The sequence below is a fragment of the Haliaeetus leucocephalus genome, unplaced genomic scaffold, assembly GCF_000737465.1.
Source record: "Haliaeetus leucocephalus isolate CR32 unplaced genomic scaffold, Haliaeetus_leucocephalus-4.0 Scaffold161, whole genome shotgun sequence".
In the NCBI taxonomy this organism is placed as follows: Eukaryota; Metazoa; Chordata; class Aves; order Accipitriformes; family Accipitridae; genus Haliaeetus; species Haliaeetus leucocephalus.
In genome coordinates, this window is record NW_010972597.1 from 978,382 (window position 1) to 1,002,795 (window position 24,414).

Genomic DNA, 24,414 nt, shown 5'->3' on the forward strand with positions numbered 1-24,414 from the left:
AGTATTTGCTTTGTAGTGCTTTGCCTTTGCTTGGTAACCCTTTAACCTCTCTGAATCTGTGGCAAGGCTGCTGTGCTGGGACTGCATGCTTCTTGTTCTTTCCTTTAACACTTTGGGGGAAGTAATTTCATCTCTCTGTGCCTCAGGTTTCTTATCAGAAACATGATAGCATTTTTTTAAAATCTAGATTTTGATTTTTTTCTGTGGGGCTTTTCTTAGTGCATGGATTATACCTGAGGAAGCCTTTGCTCAGTAGCTAGTGTGACTGCTGTGAATAATTAACACAGATCCTAGTATCTCCCCTGTCAAGACTCCAAATTATTTTGTTACCATACTTTATAAAACTTGTTCAATGTGAGATAGTATGCACTGCAGGATGAGGATGGTGTGTTAGAATTTGTACTACATTTTTTATGGATTATGGAAAATTATTTAAAAATCAGGCTAAAAAATTGTACAATGTGTTTTGAATTTTTAATATTTTCTAAAGAGCTTTGCAAAGACATGATGTTAAGTATTTGCAGTATAGCATGAAGATCAATATGTGTATTATAATTACTCCCAAATAGCATTAGATATAGATAATGCTTATACTGAAACATGATTTATTGAAATGCTTTTGCCATAAATGTTCTTGTTCTGTTTGGGGAAATAGGATGAACAACATGACCTCTTTTGTTTGTTTTGAGGTCCCACTCCCTTTTTCTTTTTTTTATTTTTTCTATTTATTTTTGGTTTTTTTCTTTTGATACTTTGCAAAGAGCTTGAATGATGTCCTTCTGGACACTGCTAAATCACTCTTGCCAGAGAGAGATTACTCAGAGGACTCATAAAAATATTTGCTGAGAACAGATTTCAATGTTTTAGCAATGATCCAGTTGGTCTAAAATTGTTATTACTTCGACATGGGTGCATGTTATACTGGAGGATGCTCACCAGCCATGGGTAAACTCTGCTGGTGGGAATGGGTAAAAGTTTGCTGTTGTCATTAGCAAATGTTTCCTGGGACTTGAGCTTATACCCAAATTATTCTGTAGCTTGGAGAAATTTGATCTATGATTTTGGTTCAGAGATAGCTGTAGAAGCAACCAAAAAGGCAAATGTCTCTTGGGAATACAAAAAAGCATTAATCAAAGTAATAACAACAGAATACTGAGGTTTTCATAGATATGAAACTTGTACAATTGAATAGTAAACAATGGATCACATCCAGAAAGTTAAAAAGAGAAGGCAATGCTTAGCAAAACGTAAGTAGCATTTTGGGGACCTCTGAACTATAAAAGATGGTGTTGTGATGTGGAAAATTATGCTTTTGTTGTTTGACTCAAAATTACATTTTGAAGAAATGTTACTTAGCTGTGTATCCCGTAAGTTGATCACTACTTGCCATTCAGTAGGTGGAAAAAGATCTTTGGGGAGAGAAGCAAGAGCATCATGTAGATAGAAATCAGAGGTCATGGAATGCTATACTCTAAAGCATCCCTTACTTCTTCAGAGTATCACTCAGTTAATAGTCAATAAGGGTTGAGCATCAGACCAAAGAAAATAGTCACCCATCAAGCCAGTTTCTGTTGTCTGTCTAGAAAGGTGCTCTATCAGAATTGTCAGAGAGGGGTTCCAAGAGCTATAATTGGGTAGCTGTGCAAACAATAAGTATACGTTGCAAAAAATGCAAAGGGTGAAATATTTTTTGAGTGAAATAATCTCATTAATTTTCTTAGAAGAGGTCCAGCACAGATCTGGCAGAAACAGGTAAGAAATGCATGTAAAATTAGATGCTTCAACTTGTAATTGTCAGAAGTCTCCTTTACTGCCAGGTCTGCAAAGCGATTCTTTATTCTGTTCCCATAGGTGCCTATCTACCTAATCTGAGAGAACTGAAGTTGAACAATAGCTTGCTTGTGTCTGTGAGGTAAGAAATGAATGATAACTGAAACAAACATAAAGAATGACAGCCCTTGATTTTATTTAAGTGATAAAATCTTCATTTGTGCTGCTTTCATTTCTTCCATTTCCCTGTGCTGTGATAATGGATTAGGTCATGAATATATGCTCCTTAACCACATAAATTTAAGGACAGGACCTGAGCCAGAATAAATCAGTGTAGCTGCAATGGTGCCGATGAATTAGCCCCAGTCTGCCACCAGGGAAGTTCCTGCCATGCTGAAGTTCATGGAAATTTGTTGCAAATTTGAAAGGAGCTAGAAATTCGCCTCTTATCTATGTCTAAGCGCTTGGATTTCTGAGTGTTTCAGCCTTTGGGCTTTTATTGTGCACAGTAGCCTGTTCTATACTGGTCAGACCAGTTCCTCAGCTGATGAAAATCACTTTGGCTTTATTGAAGTCAATGAAGTTGGGTTTATGAGAGCTGCTGTGAAGACTGCATGTCCCTTGCTTGCCGAGGTCCATGAAAGCGTCACACATTTTCTTCCAAAGAACCAGGGAGTTGGCAGGTTGGGAAGATAGAAGTGAAAATCGTCACAATGAGGAGGCAGAGCTGTCTTCTCTCTCCTGTGCTGATATCTGTATTACCCTTGGTAATTAATGCATAGTGGAAAAGTACAGTTCATATCAGTAAATGGCTGTGTAAAGGCCATCTTTATGTTAAAGAGGACTGTCTCTGGCTTTCTACGGCTATCTGCTAAGTTTGTGGGGAAAAAAAATAGTGATTTTGCTGGTTTTTCTTAAAGAGAATGTATTCCTTGATGAGAAGTGGCAATAAATTCTTCTTGGTCTCATGCATCATCACTAAAGCAGCTAATGTACTTCAGCTGTCACACTTTGGTCTTATTTTTCCTTGTTCTGGTGATGAGATGAAGTATTTCCAGTCTAAATTTTTTTTCCACCTTCTAGTCCATAACATGGAAAAGTGGTGATTCTACAGTGCTGCAATTATTTTAATGGCAACCAACCACTGTCATAAGCATGAAATTGCTCCATTATTGCAATGGAGGAGTAAGTAGTGGGGGAAAAAAATTATATTTTTGACAATATCAAAAGACATTTTATTATATTAAAAAGAAAGAAAAATTAAACAGAGGGATTTTTTTGGTCAAAAATCAATATTCTCTTAGAACGTGTCAATGGAAAATGTTTTGACCAGTTCTGTTGGTATTGAATACAGGATGCAGTTCAGGAAAACTAAACTGTTAATTTATTTGACTTAGGGCTTTAGTAGGTTTTTGCACATCCCTTTGTATTCTGAGACTTCTGTCATGAAAACTTTTCATAAACCATTTTCTGTGACCTGACATCCTTGTGGTCCTTGATGCAGGTAACGTTTGCTCTCGAGTTTTGATTTGATCAACTATAACGTAAATGTGTTTTGGCTTGAATATCAAGTCTAATATTGTGACACTTCCCAGGCACACAAACCCCAGGAGAAGCTATCTGCTCCTCCTTTAAATAAGCATGCTTTCTGTGTGCCAGTTAAATGCAATTGTCAGGGAACAGGTAAACAAAGAAGAACAGTCTGTTAGCTCTCCCAGACCAGAACTCAGTCAGTGTAGTACAGCAGTAGCTTTCCTTTATTAATTCCCATTTTGACAATCTGTCATTGATAAACACAGATCACTTAAGGGCACAGCCCATGCAAGCACAGCCTGGGTACTTGAACTTTATTTTTGGATGTCTGCATCATGTCAATTTAATGCCCATTAAAGCAACGTTGCTGTCGCAGCAGTAGTGATGTCTGCTATAGCTAATGTAACATAGTTGCTTCTATTCTAGCTGGCTGTTGCCTTTTATTAAAAAATGTTTAAAAATCTTATTTCCAAATTAAACTTGCTGATGTTTGAATTCTGTCCAAAAAGTGACTATTTTGTTGTATTCAACCAAACCCTTGCAATTGAGGTTTTTGAGGAAGATAGAAGAAATATTCTTCCATGTCACTAAAAGTAATTCCCACAGACTTTCTCAGCCATAAGGTCAGAATTGTTGTGGTTGTAATTTGAAAATGGGCAGCAGATAACAGGAAGTGTCTCATAAGGACAGACTGGAAGATCGGTTTGTTTACTGAAAAGAAGGTAAGGACAGAAAAGCAAGCAAAAGATAGAGGGTGTTTAATATATACTTGGGATGTTAAAAGCAGACATTCTTTTCATGCTATATTATGTGAAAAAATGTATTATGGTGAATCATTACGAACAAAAGACTGTCAGGGTGTATGCATGAGTGGGTAAATAAGATGGGAAACTTGCTTTTTGTCACTTTATTTTTGTTTCGTTCTGTCTTGCGGGGTAGAATTTCCTAATTATTTTAAGATGAAATGGAATTAAACCATCTTTTCTCAGTTTGAAAACGGGGGAAGAATTCTCTTGATAGTAAACTGTGTATAGGGAGATGTCAAAATAAGGATTTATGATCCTGACTTTAGTTACTGATATTTTTGAAATGTTTACTCCTGTCAACCTCACGTAGGAACTTAAGTTGTGAGGATGCTGAGATGTGTGTTGCCATTTACCGTTCGATAGAAATCAAAGGAGGGATGTTCTGGGAGTGAGGAATTGATTGTGTATTACAATTTTCTATGGGAGAGCAAGGCTTGCTAGCTCATTGAGTTTGGATATTAGCTTTTCCTGGTAGTTCCTGAAGGATTTCTGATTCCTTTGATGGGGTGTGTGGTTGAGCTACTTTAGTTGTAAACTCTTGGTCCCTCCCCAACCCTCCTAAACCTTACTTTTGAATACTTGAAACTTTGAAAGGCTATATGTAAGTGCAGGATATTATTATCAACTATTTAATTTAATCCATGAGGAAAATACATCCAAGTGTATTTGCAGATAATCCATCTTGGCAGTTGAAAGGGAATTTCTTTTTTGGCTGTTTCTGGGTTTTAGTTTTCTACTGGCCCTTTGCTAAAGGGGAACAGCTCTGGAAAATCCAGTGTACTGTGAAAAGAAATTAGTTCAGATTATTGTTAATTTTCTAAATCGCACCAATTTTATGAGCCCCTTGTTTGGTGACCTTTGCCCATCTGCTAGCAGCTAAGAAATTCTAGATTTATAAACTGATAATTGAGGGTGAAATGTGGAGCCTATTCTGAAGAGTGCCTGTTAAAAACTGCCTTTTTTTTGTGATGACACGCGGTCCTCATCTTTGTAATGTTTCCAGTAAAAGAACTATATTTCAAGGCCAATGAATTACTACTTCTGCTTTGGCATGTAGCCTATATATTTTTTATCAGATTGCTTTTATTCTCAATTCAGGAATGAATGAAAAGTTCTGTTTAAAAATGTTAGATAGATATCTTTAAGAAAGGGCATTTAAATCAGATAGGGGAATCTAAGGAACTGGTTCCCATAAGTTTATAGCAGAAGCTGTTTCACCAGCTGAAGTTCATTTCCTCCCATTCAGCCCTATGCATTGTAGCCAGCAGAAGACTGGTCTGCTCCCAGGGCTACATAAGCAACTGGTTGTAACAGAAAGAGGTTATTATATTTTAAGTGAGATGAAATGCAGAGACTGCAGAATGAGGGGACAAAAGTAAGTATGAGAGATATAGGAAAAAAGGAAAACAGATTTCCTTCATCCAGATAGAGTTAACATTTCTTTGCTGCAGTCTGCATTGCATGCAGTTCTCAAATTGCTCTTGCCCTATTGCAGAAGAGTCCCCCAGAACAAGAGGGCAGTAATTCTGGTCCATTTGGGTCAGTAAAGTTGTCATGGGAGAGTGGAAACGAGACAGTTGTCCTGAAGGTTCAAATGAGCAAGGTGCAGAGTACATTGAAATTCAACAATTCTCATGCTTTTATGAGTCTTAGGATAGATTTTTTTTTTTTTTTTTTTTTTAAACACCAGCTCCTGGGGACAAGACTGGCTACACAGGAATCTCTGTGTTCACTTTTTGAAAATTTTCAAGCCCTCTTGACTGTGAAAAAATAACTCAAAATGGGAGCCAAGTGATTTGACTAAGGCTTTTGCTGATCATTTCATGACTTTAAGAAACCAGAGCCAAACTAATTCTTTCTTAATTGAGGGCAAGGGCTTTAAACCAATGTTTCAAAATATTTTTGAGACCTGAATCAGGATCTTTAGGAATTTGAACTTAGCAGTATTACTCCTTGGTAGTTATCCAAAAAAGAGTTTAAGCAAATGATCACCTCTTAAAGTCACAAGAAGTCTGACTTCAGTGGAACTGCTTGCAAACTGAGAATTTAACATTAGTCCAAGTGCTTTGCTGGATCTGGACCAAGTTACACCATCTTGTTTAAGACTGAGCTGTGACACTGATCAGCCCAAAATTTGATGTGTTGCTGATAGTGTGTATGTAGGCACCCACTATTTGCTGGATAGTTTTCTCTCAAACAGAAGAAATTTAGGGGCATCATTCCCCTAAATTTCTTTTTTCCTTGTCATTTTTACTTGCTCCCTTCCTTGCTCTTTTTTTTCCTCCAGTTTGCTTTTTCTTCTGCCTGTCATTTCTAATTTTTTGCAATTACTGGATTACTACATCTGATGCATGTAATGTAGGTACTACATGTAAGTGCAATGAGTTCTGTGCAACAAGGATCAGCGTTGCTTTTATGATAGATAAAATCCCCAAATATTTTCTAAAATCAATTCAGTTAGTTTGCATTAAAGATGCAAATGTTTGTCAACAGATGATTTGTTTGTATTACAGTAGTTGCCTACAGGGTTTAATGAGGGATCAGGGTGTTCTTGCTCTAGGTTGTACTTACACATGCAGTCAGAGAACCACTGCTCCTTTTTGGTTGGAGTGAATCTCTTCAGGTCCATATTTCAGTGCCCAGAGCATCACTGTTTACTTTAACATTTGCTTTTCTGAATGGGAAAAGCATTTAATTTCAAATGCAAGCTAGTTTCTTTAGGAAGTGTTTCTGTTGTTTCTTTTGTGTAGCCAGTCTGAAAGTCCTTCAGTGGTTAAGGTTGCTATGAAGTCTATCTTAAGAACATGTTCTTTGAGGACTTTGGGTGCTTGCCAGGAGCTAGGAAAGCATTTGAGTTAAATCTTAATCTCTGTATTAATGAGTCTTCTCTGTATCAATGCCTGCAGATCCCTGGCAATATTACAAACCTTGGCAAAATTGTTGTGACCTCAGGTTTTATTTAGCATTGACAGTTTTAAGGACATTCATATTGTTGATAAAAGGTAATGATTTGGGGACAGAAATACAGCTACTTTCAGTTGAGCGGATTATTTTCAGTAAAGTACGATCAGCCTGTCTGCATTAGGCCCTAGGGAAATCTGATTGCTTTGACCATTTATCTGTTCTTGGTAGACCTCTCTGAGATGCCTAGCTCTCCCTTGACTAGGAAGGTGATGTAATGCTTCTATCTTTTCTTGGTTTAATTTTATGAGGTCAGGTGCCCAAAGTAGAGAGTGTGAATGTCTTTATGACCTTAGATATCAGGGAGTCTGATGGGCTGATCCACCAGCAAGTGAAGCCGAACTTGTTTTCTGTACAAATGCACCATTGTGGTTCTGGAGCTCAGGCTCCATTCTGCAGCAAGCACGGAGGACATTAAAACAAGTTCGTGGCCTTGCAGTGTCTTTCCATGGTTCTTGCCTTCAGCACTATGTTTTATGCAGCCTTCCCTAGCTGAAGTTCCACCTGCTAGCTATTTCAGGCTCTCAGGTACAGAGCGTACCTGTAAGGAACAGGGTTATGAGGCAAGTCCTACCATTGCAGCTCCAAGTCTAAAGGCCTCCTGGTCATGACAGGTTCAGTGTGGAGGGTCTAGTGCATTCATCTCATCTTAGACTGAGCAGAGACAATCTGCTCTCATTGTCACCTGAGCACTTCCATGGAGGTAGATTTCTTCACCCAAGGGCACCGCTATCATGTTTCTGTTTTGTGATCCAAGCTGCAGTACAATACAGGGCATGAAAACCATAAGAGATCATCAGAGACCACAACACTTTTTGCAGCATGAACGTGGCTAGTGAAATAGCAAGGTAAATAAATAATAGATAATGCGTGCAGCAAGTCCGCCAGTAGACACCTGCAAGGTAAGGTAAGCCCATCATTTAATAAATAATTGTGCCCTTTCTCTGCCCACCATCTGAATAGACACACCACTTTGAGTATATTTGGTAAAAAGTTCCCTTTCCTTTCAGAATGTTTTCTCATGCTATGCACCCATCTTCTTCTCACCATCAGCTTCTCTTTACTGCTGCCTCAGCCACTACCTTGCTAACGTAGCTCTGTTGAACATTTGAGCAGTAAATACCTCTGCTGGAGCCTAGGCTTGTTGACATGAAGCCCTCAAACCTTTTCTATGTATGATTTTCTCTGGGGTCTGGCTTCATTTGGTATTGTCCAGCCAGGAGCTGTAGCTCATCTCGAAGCAAGCACTCCCTAGCTGCAAATGTGCTGACAGTACAGTGTGTTCCAGGAGGTCAGGGGACTAGAGTGGAGATGGTGGACACTTCTCAGCTTTTCCCTTCTTGTGAGAAGGTCTGAGGATAGAGGTGTCCTGCATTCCTTCTCAGGTGTTTGAGGGTAGACTGTTTGGTCCCATGGGAAGAATTCGGCCCTTACTCCTTGAGGGCCAGTGAGCAGAAACAAGTGCATGCATCCACACCTGCAAAACCACATGTCTGGCTCACACTCTGTACACCATTTCTCCTTTTCTTTCCTTCATCAAGAAAGCACATAGATAAAAGCTTTTGTCATTTCCAAAGGGGACCTCTGAAAATCTATATTAATCAGTGTTGTGGTCTTACAAATACTGTTAGCTTACAAGTAGTAATTACTTAAGATGCACCAATTGCTTTTAGTGAATGAGGAACCTTTTAGTAGTCCACAAGCTCACCTGATTCCAGTCTCTGGGATTACAGGGGCAGCTTTACTCTTTGAACCAACTGGAGATAGCAATGGCAATGACTAGAGGCTTTGTGGCTGACTACGCTTTGGCTAGACTAGGCTGTGGCAAGACTAGGCTTTGTGGTTGAGCTGCTGGACCAGGACTTCAAAAATATGACTCAGTTCCTGGGTTAGCTGTTGTTTCTACAGCATCCTGGGTTAGCTGTAGAAATTCACCGTATTTTCAATCATCTCGGTTGTTTACTTTATATATTACTCTGGGGCAGACACAGTCTTTTGAAAGAGTTGTGTACAAGGCTTTGCCTAATGAGATCATGATCTCACTTATATGCTCTGGATAGCAACTATAATATGATAAATAAAAATGTTGGTAATAACTAGCTGATTTCTGCTAGCAAATAAGTGCTTACATGCCTGGCTATTAGGGTTTGCAGCTGCTCTGTTTCAGCTGCCGATGTCAGGGGTCACTTATAAAAATTTACACCTAAATGTTCATTTTAGTGATGAGAAAGAATGGTTATAATCATTGTCTGAGAAAACCCAAAGAACAGGGTTGGGAAGCAGTAGTAATTAGCCCATTGCCAGCGGAGCTATCCAGCTGTGGAAGAGTCGTCTTCATGGAAATAGGTAGGAAAATAATCTTAGCTTTAGTTTAATGGGTTTGTAGGTTGTTTTGATTCTCTCCTACAAGAGAGTTGCTTGTCTGCATCTTGTTTGTTTTTTTTTATTGAAAATAATTGTATTCAGTGGGAAATTATGTTCTTGGAATGCAAGGTAAGTGCTGATTTTAAAACTGGGAGGGAGTCAGATTGGAGGGGAAATTAAGCCATATGGTTGTATTCATCAGTTGGTAACTGCCAAGCAATATGAATAAACAATGAAGAAATAAATAGAATTTCAGTGTACAATCAGTTTTTATAATCTAATTTCTATAAATTATTCTCCATGCAGGAGTTGATTTAGTTGTTCTTATTTTCTGTGGACTCATTACTGCGCACAAAGGACCTGTTGCTTTTTTTCCCCTAAAATACATGCACACTTCTTCTTCTCTAGACTGGTTTCTGATTTGCTGTTTGGCAAAGTTTTACCCATCTATCCTGAGATCTTTACAGGGTGCTTCAAGTCCCTCAGGGGTAGATCAATACCTGCAAAAATAAATACAGAAATGCCTTTGTGTTTTAGGAGGTGAAGTTTCCGATTCCATCAGCAGGTATAATGCGAGCACATTCTTCACCTTTTGCCTTAAGCTGCACTGTGTGTTCTTCTCGTGGAGGTGAGAACCTGAACACAAAGGTTTAGTAATGAAACCCATCACCCACTTTTGGTAACAGAAGTTTTATGAAGGTTTGCATGTTTGTAAGACTGTTTGTGGCATCTCCTGGTTTGAACTTCATCAGCCTCACAGTCCTACCACTGCACTTTCTACTGCTTCATCTCACCATGGGCAAGAACTTGCAGAGGTTTGGTTTACTCTGTTTATTGTGGCTTAGTTTATCTTGCCCTTATTTATAATTATAATAATTATGCCTATTAAGGTCCCACATACTTTTTTTTTTAAGTTCTTGCTCTCAGCATCCCAAGGTAAATCCAGTTTTAAAAAGTAACATTTGTTCCATAGGAACTTAAAGGAAAAAAAAGTTTTATTGCCACATGTTAAATTTTGACCCTAGAAACAGTAAGAATCAGTAGCATAAATTTTATCCTTTATAAAAGATGCACATTAAAATATGGTTGCTAAATCATACTGGAAGATTTTAAAAATATTTGAAAATCTGTTTATTTGTATAATGAGTCTTATTTTGTCACTTTTATGTGTTTCAACAATACAGCCACCATTGTCAAAAGGACCTTTGTCCTGGTTTCGGCTGGGATAGAGTTCATTTTCTTTCTATTAGCTGGTACAGTGTTATGTTTTAGATTTAGTATGAGAATAATGTTAATAACACACTGATGTTTTCAGTTGTTGCTAAGTAGTGTTTGTACTAAGCCAAGGATTTTTCAGCTTCTCATGCCCAGCCAGCAAGAAGGCTGGAGGGGCACAAGGAGTTGGGAGGGGACACAGCCAGGGCAGCTGACCCAAACTGGCCAAAGGTATATTCCATACCATGCGATGTCATGCCCAATATATAAACTGGGGGGAGTTGGCCTGGACTGGGGACGTGTTGCTGCTGAGGGACTAACTGGGCATTGGTTGGTGAGTGGTGAGCAATTGCATTGTGCGTCACTTGTTTTGTATATTCCAATTCTTTTATTATTATTGTCATTTTATTATTATCATCATTATTATTTTCTTCCTTTCTGACCTATTAAACTGTTCTTATCTCAACCCACAAATTTTACTTTTTTTCCTGATTCTCTCCCCCATCCCACTGGGTGGAGGGGAGTGAGTGAGCGGCTGCGTCATGCTTAGTTGCCGGCTGGGGTTAAAGCACAACTTTCTGTAAGGTTCATCTATGTAAATAAGCAAATTCTGTATATTTTGAGTATTTGCTCTAATCTGCAATATGCAATGATTCTTCCTGCTACTTTAAGGTAAAAGTGCAGTTTTTTCTGAGTGGATTGTTGGGGTTTTTTTTCAAGAATCTCATTATTATTTATTAAATAGTTTAGGTTAACTGGTATTTACTTTTAAACTCACATTATAATCAGAGGGAGTCGTCTCTCTCTACCTTATATACTCGTTAATATTAAATACCACTCATAGCCATCTTCACTGAGGTTTTTTCCTTTTTGCATTCCCAAGCTAACTTAATGGTGCAGAAGAAACATTAGTCTCAACAGTTTGAAAGAAAACTGAATACCTATATATTTGTGTCTTGTGAAATAGTTATTCCATTTCCTAGCATCTGTACTTAACAGTGATACCAGATTGTTTGTACAATGTATTTGAGTTAGCTCATGTAAAAATTGATAGGTATGTCAATTTGGAAACCTTTATTTTCGCTGGAGAGATACAGAGAGCCACTGAAATTCATGGTGTGAGTGTCCACTTTTGAATAATGTGGCAGGTGGCGGGTTACACGACTCTTCTGCAGCTGTTGTGGGGAATATTTTCCCTTACTTCACAGCCAACAGCTAGCCTCTCAAGTTAATAGAATTGCTTTTCTCAAGATCAGTATAGATCATAGCCAATGAAGGGTTTTATCCCAACTCATGAGCTTGTTGGAAGTCTACACGGTATGCATTTCTCTTGCACGAAGACTGTGTACCATTTTGGTGAGCTTGTTGGTAGTCTGTAAAGGAACCATTGCAAATTAGTCTATAAAGGAACTGTTACTTGTGGGTGGTAACTACCATTGCCTCCAAAGCTAGGTCAAGATGGATGGGAGAATTTTGTGTGAGCTCCTCTGAAATTGTTTATTTGAGACTTGTGTTGGTGAGAGGGCACTGGGGAGCTAGAACAATTAGTCTGCTCACGTTTGATGAAGTCTCTCCATTGATCAGTGGAGCTGATCAGCGGCATCTCTGGCAGCTGAGAGCCCTTGTGAGGGCTTGCACTTCTGCCGTAATGCTCATCTCCATGACTGAGGACACATTACAACATCTACTGCTAAATCCTCTTGGAGTGGGAATTTGATTTGAAAGAACTCAAGGATGGGGTGTGGAATTTGCTATTACATCCAGTTAGCACACCTGCACCAGATTTGGGATGTCTGTTGGTGTACTGTGAAATAAATGCTGAGGTTCTGTCTTGTAGTAACACCCTCAGTATGGAAATCTACAAGGTCTCATCTGCCTCAGTAGTCAGGCTGATGGGCTCTGAGGTCCCCCAAGCTTCTCTTCTGCATCTCGTTTGCTTGTTGTAAAAGAACATCTGGAGGCCAGTACAAGCAGAGAAAGTCTCCCTTGAAGCTATTGTTTAAGGAAAAAGTCTTGACTCGGGACATATGGAGACAAGTCTATCATGCCAAATCTGAGGTCAACTTTAGAGGCTGAGAGAGAAGAGAAATTTGGAGGAAGTCAACTGGCATTTGCCAGCCATTCACACGCCCAAGTTGTACCTGTATCTGTTCCTTGCAAGCTTCTGTATTTTTTCTGTTTTCTTACTGGTTATATGCACAGATAAAAGAAGAAAGGAAGGAAAAGGTGCAAAGAAGAAATGACCATCAGCCACAGGAGAAAATCATTAGTGTCATACAAATATGCCAGATCTAAAGTATCTCAAGAACCTGCATTCCTGCAACTGTACATTCAGACTAAATCACTTTAAATTACATTTTCCTTCTAGGTTTTCGTATCAACCCATTTTTGTAGTATGTCAAGTATTTTTTTCCAGTGGAAACTCTATAGCCATTACCATGACAAAAGTTGAATAACAACTCACAGCTGATCCAATTCTTTAGTTCTGTGTGGTCAATTAATCTAAAATTCCAGTTTTTCTGGTGCTCAGAAAAAGGGGCTTGGGGGGCTTTTTTTGTGGTTTGTGTCTTAACACCACTGAATCTGTCAGCTGATTTGGGTCTTTTACAGAATATTCCTTCTGCTTACCCTGCAGCATTAAAAGTTTCAAGGGTTGATTTTGAAGGATGAGATCTATATTAAATGAAAGTTGCAATATATCTGTCTCGCTCGTCAAAGCTCAGACCTGGAACATACTATGAAACAGGCACACAACATGTGGGAGACTTAAAAGTTATTCACGCAGGAAATTTTAAAGTGCTGTGGGATTCATTTCTTCAATGTAACTAACTCATTCTCTAACCACTGTTTCATTATCCTTTAATTTTTCTATATGTAAACTTTCAACAATGAGAATGAACGATTGCCAAAACTAGAGAAACTGTCAGTAGCTCTGGGGCTAAATGGAGGGGCAATGGATATGTGGGTGTGAGAGTTTTATTTACTGTGTGTCTCAACTTTATCCTATTTGAAAATTCACTTGCTCTTGTGGAAGATGTAATGCACCCAGTGAGATGCAGCATGGCGTGTTGGGTTTCGACAGCATCTCTGGGGCGCAGCTACATGCAGAGGGTGGGAGCTGGAGTAGGGTAGAAAAAAAAAAAGATCAAGGGCCAGTCTTGACCCACAGAAGTGCACTTTGGCAACCCCTATTCCTTTCAGATTGTGGGAGCTGAGTTAAAGCAACTGATCTTTCATTGTTAAAACACTACCAGTAACTAAGCTGACAAGCAGTTTTAATGATCAAAAGGAAATTAACACAAAATTACATTATCCTTCCCACGCAGGCTGTATATTCGTGTGTTAGGGAATTGCTGTTCCTGACTCTGAGTACATCAATGTTGATCAAGCCCATTATTCTGCTCTAGGTTTTTTTGACAGTAACTAAAAATGAGAGCACTTGAAACTAAAGCTGCATTTCATGTGTATTAACTTTAACAGAAGTAAGCGTCTGGGTTAACTTAAGCACGATTATGACTAGTTACAGAAGCATGTGTATCAGCACTCAATTTCGTTTACAAATACCTCTCTCCTCTTGGTCTCAGCAAAGCACTTTTAGTTTAAATGAGGTATAATCTGACATGGAAAATAAAGTGCTTGCAAGTAGCATAGCACTTAGTGTAATATTGCGGTTGCTACAGTGAGTTCAATGAGGCAATGAGAAGCAGCAATGATAAGTGAAAATGTTGTAAGTCAGGAATGGCCCAGAGATGTATCTTGTTGGGGTTGGCTTCTTCCTCTGTTGTCATCTTCTGTCTCCAGATGCCATCCTCACCTGCCAGCACCAGATGTTGGCCCTGCTGAACACAGGGGGACGTTTGGCACTGGTGTTAGTAGTGGAACAAGGATTTTTAAGTGGTGTCTCTGGTTGAAGCATTGGTAACAGATGTGTCCACAGCATAGCTCAAAGTACTCTACCAGGGCCACTGGCGTGGTCTCTGGTTCCAGTCCTGGACAACAACCAAACTGCCTTGAATGGTTCGTGATTTTGACTGCTGTAGCCAGGTAGTCTCCTGTCCTTGCTTTCAGGCTTTTGCTTTAGAGAAAGTGCTGGCCAAAAGCACGTGGCTCCTTGATAATTGCATTTCGCTTTAGCAAGCCCATGAAAGCTGCAGCAGCTGGCTCTCACTTTGGCATGACGAAGCTGAGAAGGCAGAGTCACAGGCTGGACAAAATGTGAAACCCTGAATGCTCTCCCTGATTTACCCCTTGTGCAGCACTGGGGGAGTTGCATTTCCTCCCCAGAGATCCATTTTGCTGTCAGCGAAGAGTGTGGCAGAGATCCACAGGTAAAAAAAGCAATATGCCAGACCTTTGCCCCTTTCCAAACTTGAAACTTCAAACAAAAGCAACAAACCAACCAAAAAAACCCCCAACCCTGGAATGAAATAGTGAAATCCTTTTGTTGGGAGAAATATTGCCAGTGGAATCAGCACTGCAGCCCATTTGGAAAACAGCTTCTTATTCATGTGAAGGTTGCCTCAAAAAGATGGGTCAACAGAGACACCCTACTGCAAAGACCTTTGGCAACAATAACTTTTCATTCATATAGAAATTCTTCATTTGCATGTAAAAGTGAGTTATGAAAACAGAATTTCATAGATGCGGTTGTTATTTAGAAAGACCTTTGGTAGATGCATGCTTTCTGTTCACCCTAAAACACGCTTGCCGCCTTCTGATGTGTTTAAGCTTATGAGTTGAGAATTGCCTAGCAAAGTCTCTTTTTGCTTAGTTTTTGAAGTCTCCAACAACATGTCTCAACAGGGTTAGGAACCCTTACTGTGAAAAAGCTGCACAGTTCAGAAGGAAGAATGAGGCCAGAATATTAGGTGCTACATTTCCATGGCATTTCAGCCTAAAAGTGGGCTTCTGGCAGCAACAGATGGGGCATGATCCTTGTTATCTTACACCTTGGGCAGTGGTTCACACTTGTGCAAGGGAGCATAAGATGCTGAAGGCAACCTGCATGCCATGGCTGTGCAAGGTGCAAGACACAGGAGACCCAACCTGATGGTTTTCAGCATATTACTACTTGAATTTGGAAGAGTAAGTGCAAAACCAACCAAGGCTGCAATACTGCAAAGCAGGCCAGGTCTTCACATTCATATGACATTTGTTCAACTGCGAAAGGACACTGCGAGGGTATAAGGACGTGGCCTCAGCACTGCTTGCAGAGTTGCGGGCTGTGTTGTGGATTTGATCAAGTACGAGCAACACATGCGTACAATCAGTTTTACAATTTTGAATACTTTACAGCTATTTGAGAGTACAATGAAACTATTATGTAAGCTTCCTAACAGAACATATGTTACTGATTTAAATAACATTCAGGCTTTAAAAGTTTTTGCTTCTGATGTCAGAATTGTCTGTACAACCAAACCATTGTGTGCTGACATATGGAGCGGATCAGTGTTATCACAGTGCAGCTTGATAAATTCAACTTGATTTCTGTAGATTAGATTTTTTTTTTTCCTTTATTTTGTAAGGCTGTGGCTTGGTCACTCTTTTAATATCTAAATCTCCCTGATTACCAGTGCATTCATTTTCAGAGAGACCTTTAAAAATAAATATCCGCATCAATGGCTATTTTAGATGTATTGCTACTGAAGATTTATCCAACAGATGCATGTGTGCTTTGAGATCCTGTTTGCAGGTTCAGTGGAGTTAGTGTTTTATTTCTAGGTGAATGATTCGAAACCAGCTTCCAGTTTGCAAGCTGATGAATGTGTTCAGAATTGTGCTGTTGTAAGTGTTTACTGGGTGGCTTGAGCTCAGTGGAGCTGTTCAGGATTTATTGTGGTGAAACCAAGAGCAGGATTTGGCTCTCTAGGTCTGGTCTGCGTCCAGTAAAATTTTGGCTGGAGTGAATCAATCCCTGAAGAACAAGGATGTTGGATTAATGGAAGAACACATTATTTCTCAAACTTGTTATTAGGTGTTGTAAGCCAAACTGTTCCTTGCCCCTGTGCTCTCCCCCCAGTCTGAGGAAGTGATGACAAGATGGGAGCATCAAATTTCATGGGAAAAAATCCGAAATAGTTATGCACAAGGGGGGGAAGATGTTGCCAAGACCCTCACAGACACACAATGCTGTTTGAGGGGTTCCCATCCCTGCAGCAGTATCTGGAGATAGTTGGAACCCAGGTTTCAAACCCTTCAGTTTGTTAATATTATTTTTTTAAAATCAATTATAAATGCAAGTTTGTGGGTTCAAGGTGAAACTGAGGGGGGTCTATGTTGGTTTCTTGGCACTTTTGAATACTGAAAACTTGATCTAGTATTCAGTGCATGTTCTGCAAGCAAGTGCGTAGGGGTGTGCATGGGGAGTAATTACTCCGGAGGACACTGGTTTGGCAACCTCAGAGGCTGTAATCCTCTGTTTATCACAACCAAAGATATGATGTACGCATTCCCACCCCATGCTCTGTCTCTGCTTCAAACCTGACCTGTATGAACCGTAGCAGAAGTGAGGAGGATATATAATTGATTTGCCTATTAATTCCTTGCCCTTTCTGTAAAGTTCCCGGCTTCCACGTCACTCGGGACAGGACACTTGTCCACTGGAATTGAATTATCCGTTGTGTATATTAATGGGAGCTACATTTCCTCTACAGTGTCCTCTGGTTCTTTCTATATGCTCTTTGTTGTTTGCACATCACTGGGCCGCTCCTGTGCTGCGTCATACGACCAACTGCCACCAGCTTTGTACAATGTCTCATCTTTTTCCTATTATTTCAGCTGTCAAACTTCGCAGTCATATTCTCTACCCTATTTTTTGAATAGATGCTCTAATTTTCTATACATTTATATCATGCCTAATACAGGAGGGTTCTGGTGTCTGACGTGTCTCATTAATTTTAGTCTCAGTCAATGATTATTTTTGGGGAGGGGTGTTTTGTTACACTACATGTATAATTATAGTGGATTTTCTCTCTTACTACCCTGGCAAACCATTATTAAGAGTTTATTATTATATTAAAATAATTTATGCTGGTAAATTATTATTAGAGTGCAGATTCTCATTAATTCTGTTTCTTGTTAAAAAGTCACGAGATGCAATTTGGGCTGATCTGACCCTCTGCACTTAAATTAAAACATACCTGTGTGCACACTTGCATGCACACAGTGGTCATGCACACTCACACAACTCCTTGCTTTGCTCTGACCCCCTCCAAGGTGGACGTGCCAGATACGGTAGAGCTGGTCCCAGAGGAGGCGCTCCCATCTCTTGCAAGCTCTTAAGTTCTCTTCCCATGAGCCAGAATATTTCAGAAGTATTTTCAGAAATGCGGGTGCATGCGGTTGTCGGGAGCAGCTTACTTGGAGTTATGTTGCAATTTCACCTTACAGCAGCCGTGCTCTCAGGGGCAATTTTCTGTGTAGTAATTAATGAGGGAGTTTTCTCTGATGCTGCAGCATGATTCACGCAGCTTCCAAAAGATTAGTTTGTTAGTTACTGAATAAAATATTTGCAGATGTACTTCACTGTGATAACATCTCTGACTGGAGATGACGTGTTACAGACACAGGAGTAAAGATCTGCAGGGCCAAACTGTTACTGCATGACCCAGAACTTTAGGCTCCCCCAGCAGCTAGCATGACCCCAGAGTCAGCGAGGGGAACTGTTCCTGGCTTTAACTTGCAGTGAGTTCTGCGGTCGGGCCTGGGCGGAAGAAAAAGTAATTTTGTCTCTTCTCCTCACTGCTGCCTGTCTACAGTAGCAGGGAAGGAGGGACAGCAGTCATTTGCTCTCCCTAAGAGCTGGAGTGCTCTTGTGGAGGGGCAGAGGGTGAAGACACCTCTGCTTGCTAGCTCCCTTTCCTAAAACGGAAAGCGAAAGTGGGCCAAGTGATACCAAACGCTTAGCGCAACAAAGTTCGTGCTTCCTTAGTATCTTGCTTCATGGGTTAAAGGTGAGCTTGGGACAGCCAACTGTAGCCTCGTAAGAAACCAGTTCCCGTTAGCTTCCATGTTGTTTTCTTTTCTGTGGTGTCTGTATAAGCGTTTTTGAATAATGAGGCACTGTTATCAAACACTAGGTTGCATTGGAAACACACAGCAGTTCTGCCTTTTGCAAGTACCCAAGACATGGGATATACAACCTAATTCCTTTGTCTGGAATACTAATACTGATCAACTTTGATTAATATTAACCTTAAACATGCTACTCCTGACTTGTGCCAAAGTTAGCTGCAAGAGAGTCAGAGCTGCAACCCGTGAATGAAACTGGAATGGATTTGAGACTATACACTTGGCAGCTTAAATTGTGAAGCGTAAGGTAAGTAGGTTTTAGAAGTCATTTAAATTAGTGTCTTCCGATGGTGTCTGCAGCAGGAGAATGCTTGAAGACTCATTAGCTGATAATTCATAGTGAATACGTGCTGTGTGTGACTTTTAGCAGATGGTGTGAGTAGGGACTGAGCCCATTTGCGCGCACTGGGTTTAGCCGTAGCTGGCACTGGGACTGAAAACTATAATGCACAGAAGGAAATATGATTTAACTCTGGGACCCTTGACCTCTGAGTAGGAGCAGGGGACTGCTTCTTCAAAATGCGTGAAGTGATCAAGGTTTTAGCAGTAGAGGGGATAGCTGTTTCTTCTCTGGGCCTTGTGTAAAAACTGCTTGGGAATTAATCCATTGCTTTGTTTTGGCATCCTTTATATTGATAGAGAAACATTAGGAACAAGCATATTACCGAAAGCTCCTTCTGTGGCAAAAGACCTTCAGTTAGGAAGTACAAGACAAAATAAAAATAAAATTCATTAATCATACCTTACCATACCATATGTAAAGTAATCAGGCTAGGATTGTCTTCAGTTTTGCTGGCCTAATAAACACACTGTCTATCAGAAGCACTTGTTTCAATGATACAAAAATGAGAGGGACCGCTTTCCTTTACGGATGTTCAGTGGTTTACAGAAAAGAAAATTCTGCACCAAAATTAGCCTGAAATTTGCAAAACTCATCAGTGCTTGAAGTGGGTCATGAAACGAGCAATGTAATTCCTTCGGGTTACTCCTAATGCTATATTTGTGTTTATGGATGTGTTGGCCTTGGTTGATGGTAGGTTCTGCTTTTGTAATTTAATTTAATTTCTTTCTTATTATAGGCACACAGGTTGCAAATCTAGTAATAAATTTCTGCAAATATTACTTTGGGAGGCATCTGTTCCTTAAGGAAGCCTTAGAACCAGTGTTTGCTTTGTTTATAAAATATGCACAACGTAAACAGTCGTGGAAGATCTTCTGCAAGGCTGGGGATGTGATGACATACAGGGACATTACAAGCCTTCAGGTCAGGCAGATCTGAATGAGTAGTTGGAAAGAAATCTGACAAAATTCCATCTTTTTAGGGGCTTATCTGGTCACAGGTACGGTGACACCATGGTAAGTGTTCCTGATTGCCCTGATAGCTAAGGAACGAGATAAAGTGAGTTTGCAGCAAGTTCACAGAAGGAACCGTATAAGGGAGTTCCGGTGTGTGCATGGCTTGCTTTATCCTTGTGTCTCTGTACTAGATGGCGACGTCCTGCGTCAGTACAGGCAAGCTGCCTAGATGCACAAAATTCAGTGGGGTTGTGGTTTATGTCAGTTGAGGGTTTTCTCCTGTAAGGAGAAGTAGCCTTAGACAGAAAGAGATGTGTCGTGTGACTGAGATTTTTCTTATTTGCTTTGTTCTGGCCATTAGATCAGCTGCACTCTTTGTACTTTGAAGGCTATAAAACGTTACGTAAACACATTGCATGGCACATCCATCATGAGCTTACTTAAATCTGCAGCATCCAGGGAAGGGATGATCAGAGATACCCCATGCCTGGGGCCCCTGCAGTGGTAGAGGATGGATGAAGTGAGATAGGCCTGAATGATGCCTGTGGACAAACCATGCCCCAGAAGGCAGAGGGGTGAAAATCCCTGGTTTCACCCTAGAAGGTCCTATTCAGCCCTGTATTTGGCAAATTGCAGGCGAGAGGCATCTAGGGATATTTTTCTATGCATCCATCCTTTTATTCAGCCTTATGCAGTCTCCTTTCTCCTGACATGGTCCTTCCCAATAGTTCAGATGGTGGAGAAAGAAAGAACAAAAAACACAGACAAAAATACATCTGTCCCCACTTGTAAAAGCATTCCTTCCTGGCCTCTTGGACTGGCTGGCTGTGCAGTATCCCTGAAGCAGGCAATCTGACTGTAGGGGGTTTTGCTGCAAAGCTGCATCAAAGCTGCAAGAGGTTCTCAGAGGGCAATGTAAAGCTACTCTTTTTCCCCATGGTCCATAAAGAGAAGACATGATTAAGGGAACTATATTACCCTTATTCCAAGATCAGAAGGGACCCCTTGACCATATTCTTTTATCTTCTGCAATTTTCCCTAGACAGTGCATTAAAATATATATTATTTATTATAATGTATATTATAAAAATGGATACTATAAAAGATAGCTAATCCGCAATTTTGAAGTCCAAGAATCTCTATTTAAGAACTATTTTAGCTGTCTGGATGTGGTCCTGGGCAACTGGCCCTGCTTGAACATGGGGGTTGGACAAGATGACCTCCAGGTGTCCCTTCCAACCTCAACCATTGCTGTGATTCTGTGAACTCCATGCCAGTCTCTACCTCCTCTGATCAACTGTCCTCATATTTAGTTCCCTGCTGTTTAGTTTTTTCATTATTCAGGTAGTCTGATATCACACCTACAGTAGAGAATTCTGAGGTTTTGGTTGGTTTGGGATTTGATAAAGTGTTGTATTTTGGTTATGTTTGAGCAGTGGCTTTATGCAACTTAATGTTACCAAAGATGAAAGGTGGTTAAGCAAGCCCCCAATTTGATTTGCCACCATTTTTGCATTTTGCATTATCTTTGTATTGTGCACTGTTGCAGTGTCAGTGGGACATTGCACATGTATGGAGTTAAGCAGATCAGTATGTGCTTTTCTGGGTTAGGACCATAAAGTTTGGAATTTATATAAATGATCACTTATTTATATTTTGCTAGACCTAAAGGGTGGGAAAATAGGATGGAAAAGATTATAATTTTCTGCTGATTCAAAAAATGTTATTTGGCAAGAGTGCTATTCCTTTCAACTGCAAAATCAGAAGAAAGGTAACTCCATAAGAGGATGGAGTGAGATGACTGTGCAGTCAGCTCAGATATGTTAATTTGGGTTATGTGTGTAGAGCAAATGATGCCAGGATAAGCAAACCTCACTTAATTCTTAGCAATTACCTGCGATTTATGACAGAATTACCAGGATGTAGCTCTTGGTTGAATCTTAACCAAACTGAACTGGGGTGACATGTTGTCATACAAGAACAAAGATGTCTGTGAGAGAGAGAGGTAGAAAGGGGTATAATTTTATTCTCCACCTTTGAAGTTGAACATTTTTAGTGACATTTTTTGTAAACAATGCGAGATTTGAAGGAAGTAGCAGTGGCCTAGTCTTGGGGAAAAGAAAGCAAGTCTTAAGTTCCTTCATCCATTTAAATAGAGCTTAAATTGTTTCTTTTATAAGGGATCTTGGAACCACGTTGTCCCACCTCCATGTCCTATGGATGGCTTGCTGTGGGCTCTCAGATTTAGATGGGATCTCTTCCTGCAGATCTCTAAAAGTAAGTGTAGATGTGTCCTGCCAAATGACGATCTCAAAACTATCTTCAGTTGATACTCTTTACTTGTAGCCTTTGTTCTCTTCTCACCCTTTTTTTTGATAAAGGACTTTGGTTGGATGCCTTCAATTGCTTGTGTTAGTTTAAAAGACACTGCAGTATTTTTTTTTTTAATGAGGAGTAACATTCAGGTCTGATCCTGAAGATGCCTAATGCAGCATAGAGTTCGTTGTTATATTAGCCCTAGCTATTTAAGGCCACACTTGAAAAATGTTCACTTCCATGCTAATTTCATGCTGTACCATGTAATATTTCAAATATTAGAAAACATTTTGCAAAGCTTGAGTGTTACTTGTGCAATCCTGTGGTTTTCATGTTTACTTCTGCTGAGGAACTCTACATAGCCTATAACAACATCTCGGACCTGAGCCAGCTGACCTGGTTGGATCACCTTGAGGTTTTGGACCTGGAAGGGAACAATATTGAGGACATCAACCAGATGCAGTACCTGGGACTTTGTTGCAAGCTGAGCCGCCTGACGGTGGAGGGCAACCTTATTTGTCTGAAGCCAAATGCAGAATCTGCAGAGGTGAGGACTTGGTTTGCACATATTGTGTTAATTTTTGGCCGTCCTTTTTTAGTTTGAGTTGGAAATGAGAAACATTTCTGCATCTTCCTGTTGTATCATTCTGAGTAATGTCATGGCATGCATTTCCCATCTTTCATTTCTGTTGATTTTGTCCTCTCGTGGGTATTGTCTCCAAGATGACCACAAATGAAATACAAGAAGTGCTAGTAAAGACTCAGGCCTGTTCGCTAGCAATCTGTTCCTTCTTTCCTGTGGGGATGGGATTAAACTAGAAATCAGCTGTTCTGATCCATACAGCTGTTCTGTTGTCTCCCAGCTTGCAGTGCAAACAGGCATCTTAAAGGAAAACTAAGGAGAGCGTGGACCCCAGCTGTATGGATCCTTCTAGCCTGTGTGGATCTTGCAGCAGGTTAGAAAGTAGCCAGTATTTTTCTTACAAGATGTGCCAATTGCAATATCTCAATTAGATATCTGTCTTTGGGCTTTTGCAGTTCTTTTGGAGGCTCTCCAGTCCATCAGCAAGTGCTCCGGTACCACCACCCTCAGAAGTTGAACCCTCAGAAAAATGATGCTTGAGATAACTAGGAAAAGCTGTATTGTAGGAACTGCTTGTTGTCCTTTTCCCTGAAAGGTTAAAATCAAATGACCAAAAAGACCTTCAGCAAAAGCTGAAGATATAAAATACAGTGATTCAGCTCTTACATACTGAAATGATAAATCATTTTTGCAGAGGTATTTTGTTGAGGGCATGAGATCCTCTGTGTCACAAAGATGAAAACACAGTAATATGTGATCTGCTTTGGGTTTCAGGTCACTCAACAAGAAAAGTAAGGGAGATCTAGTTCTACATGAACAGTCTCAGATCTGTATTACTCTCTTTCACTTTCCCCTGCTTCAAAAAAAGGCATTGTTGGGATATAAAAACAAGCATCTTGGCATGTACTGAGAAGGTAACTGGAGGAAAATCAGAGTTTAAAAAACTTGGTCAAATAAGACTGTTCCTCATTTTGGTCACATAATGTCTAACTCATGTCATCAGATGACAGTTTAAGGCCAGCACACTATATATTGTCATCCAAGTCTTTTGGAAGGTCACAAGCCTGTGCACACACACCTAGGTACGTAATGTGCAGCACTCACTAAGGATGGCACAATCCCCAGTGGCACTGTAAAGAGCTGCTAACACAGGGGTTAGAAAGCAGAGCAGGAGCTGGTGCTGGGACTCCACTGTGCCATGTTCCATAGCTTTGCTGTGCATTTCAAAGTGATCACGCCCATGCCATTAATTTGCATAAAAGTTTGGGGTTGATATTCGTCCTGGATTTAGACTTGAAAACTGAGGTGCTATCACTAAAACTCAATCGTGTAGTAGACATGCACGTATTTTAAGTCTTCGCACTTTTTAGATACATGAGTTATTAGCATTTTTCAGATGTAATTGTTGGCTTGGTGGTATCCCTCAGTAAAAGCAGCCACAGAAGGTAGTGCTTTAGCTATCATAATTTTCCTCTGTGGAATCCAAATGAAAACATTATA

At 40.0% G+C, this 24,414-nt stretch overlaps 1 protein-coding gene across 1 annotated transcript in view; it reads left to right on the top strand.

Annotated features, from left to right (window-relative positions):
• Nucleotides 1-24,414, top strand: part of LRRC56 (leucine rich repeat containing 56) — a 52,524-nt gene that overhangs the window by 15,274 nt on the left and 12,836 nt on the right. The window contains exons 3-5 of the mRNA XM_010562556.1: nt 1,852-1,912; nt 22,196-22,292; nt 22,681-22,878. Of these exons, the coding sequence (XP_010560858.1) occupies nt 1,852-1,912; nt 22,196-22,292; nt 22,681-22,878 (356 nt within the window). The remainder of the gene's footprint in view (nt 1-1,851; nt 1,913-22,195; nt 22,293-22,680; nt 22,879-24,414) is intronic.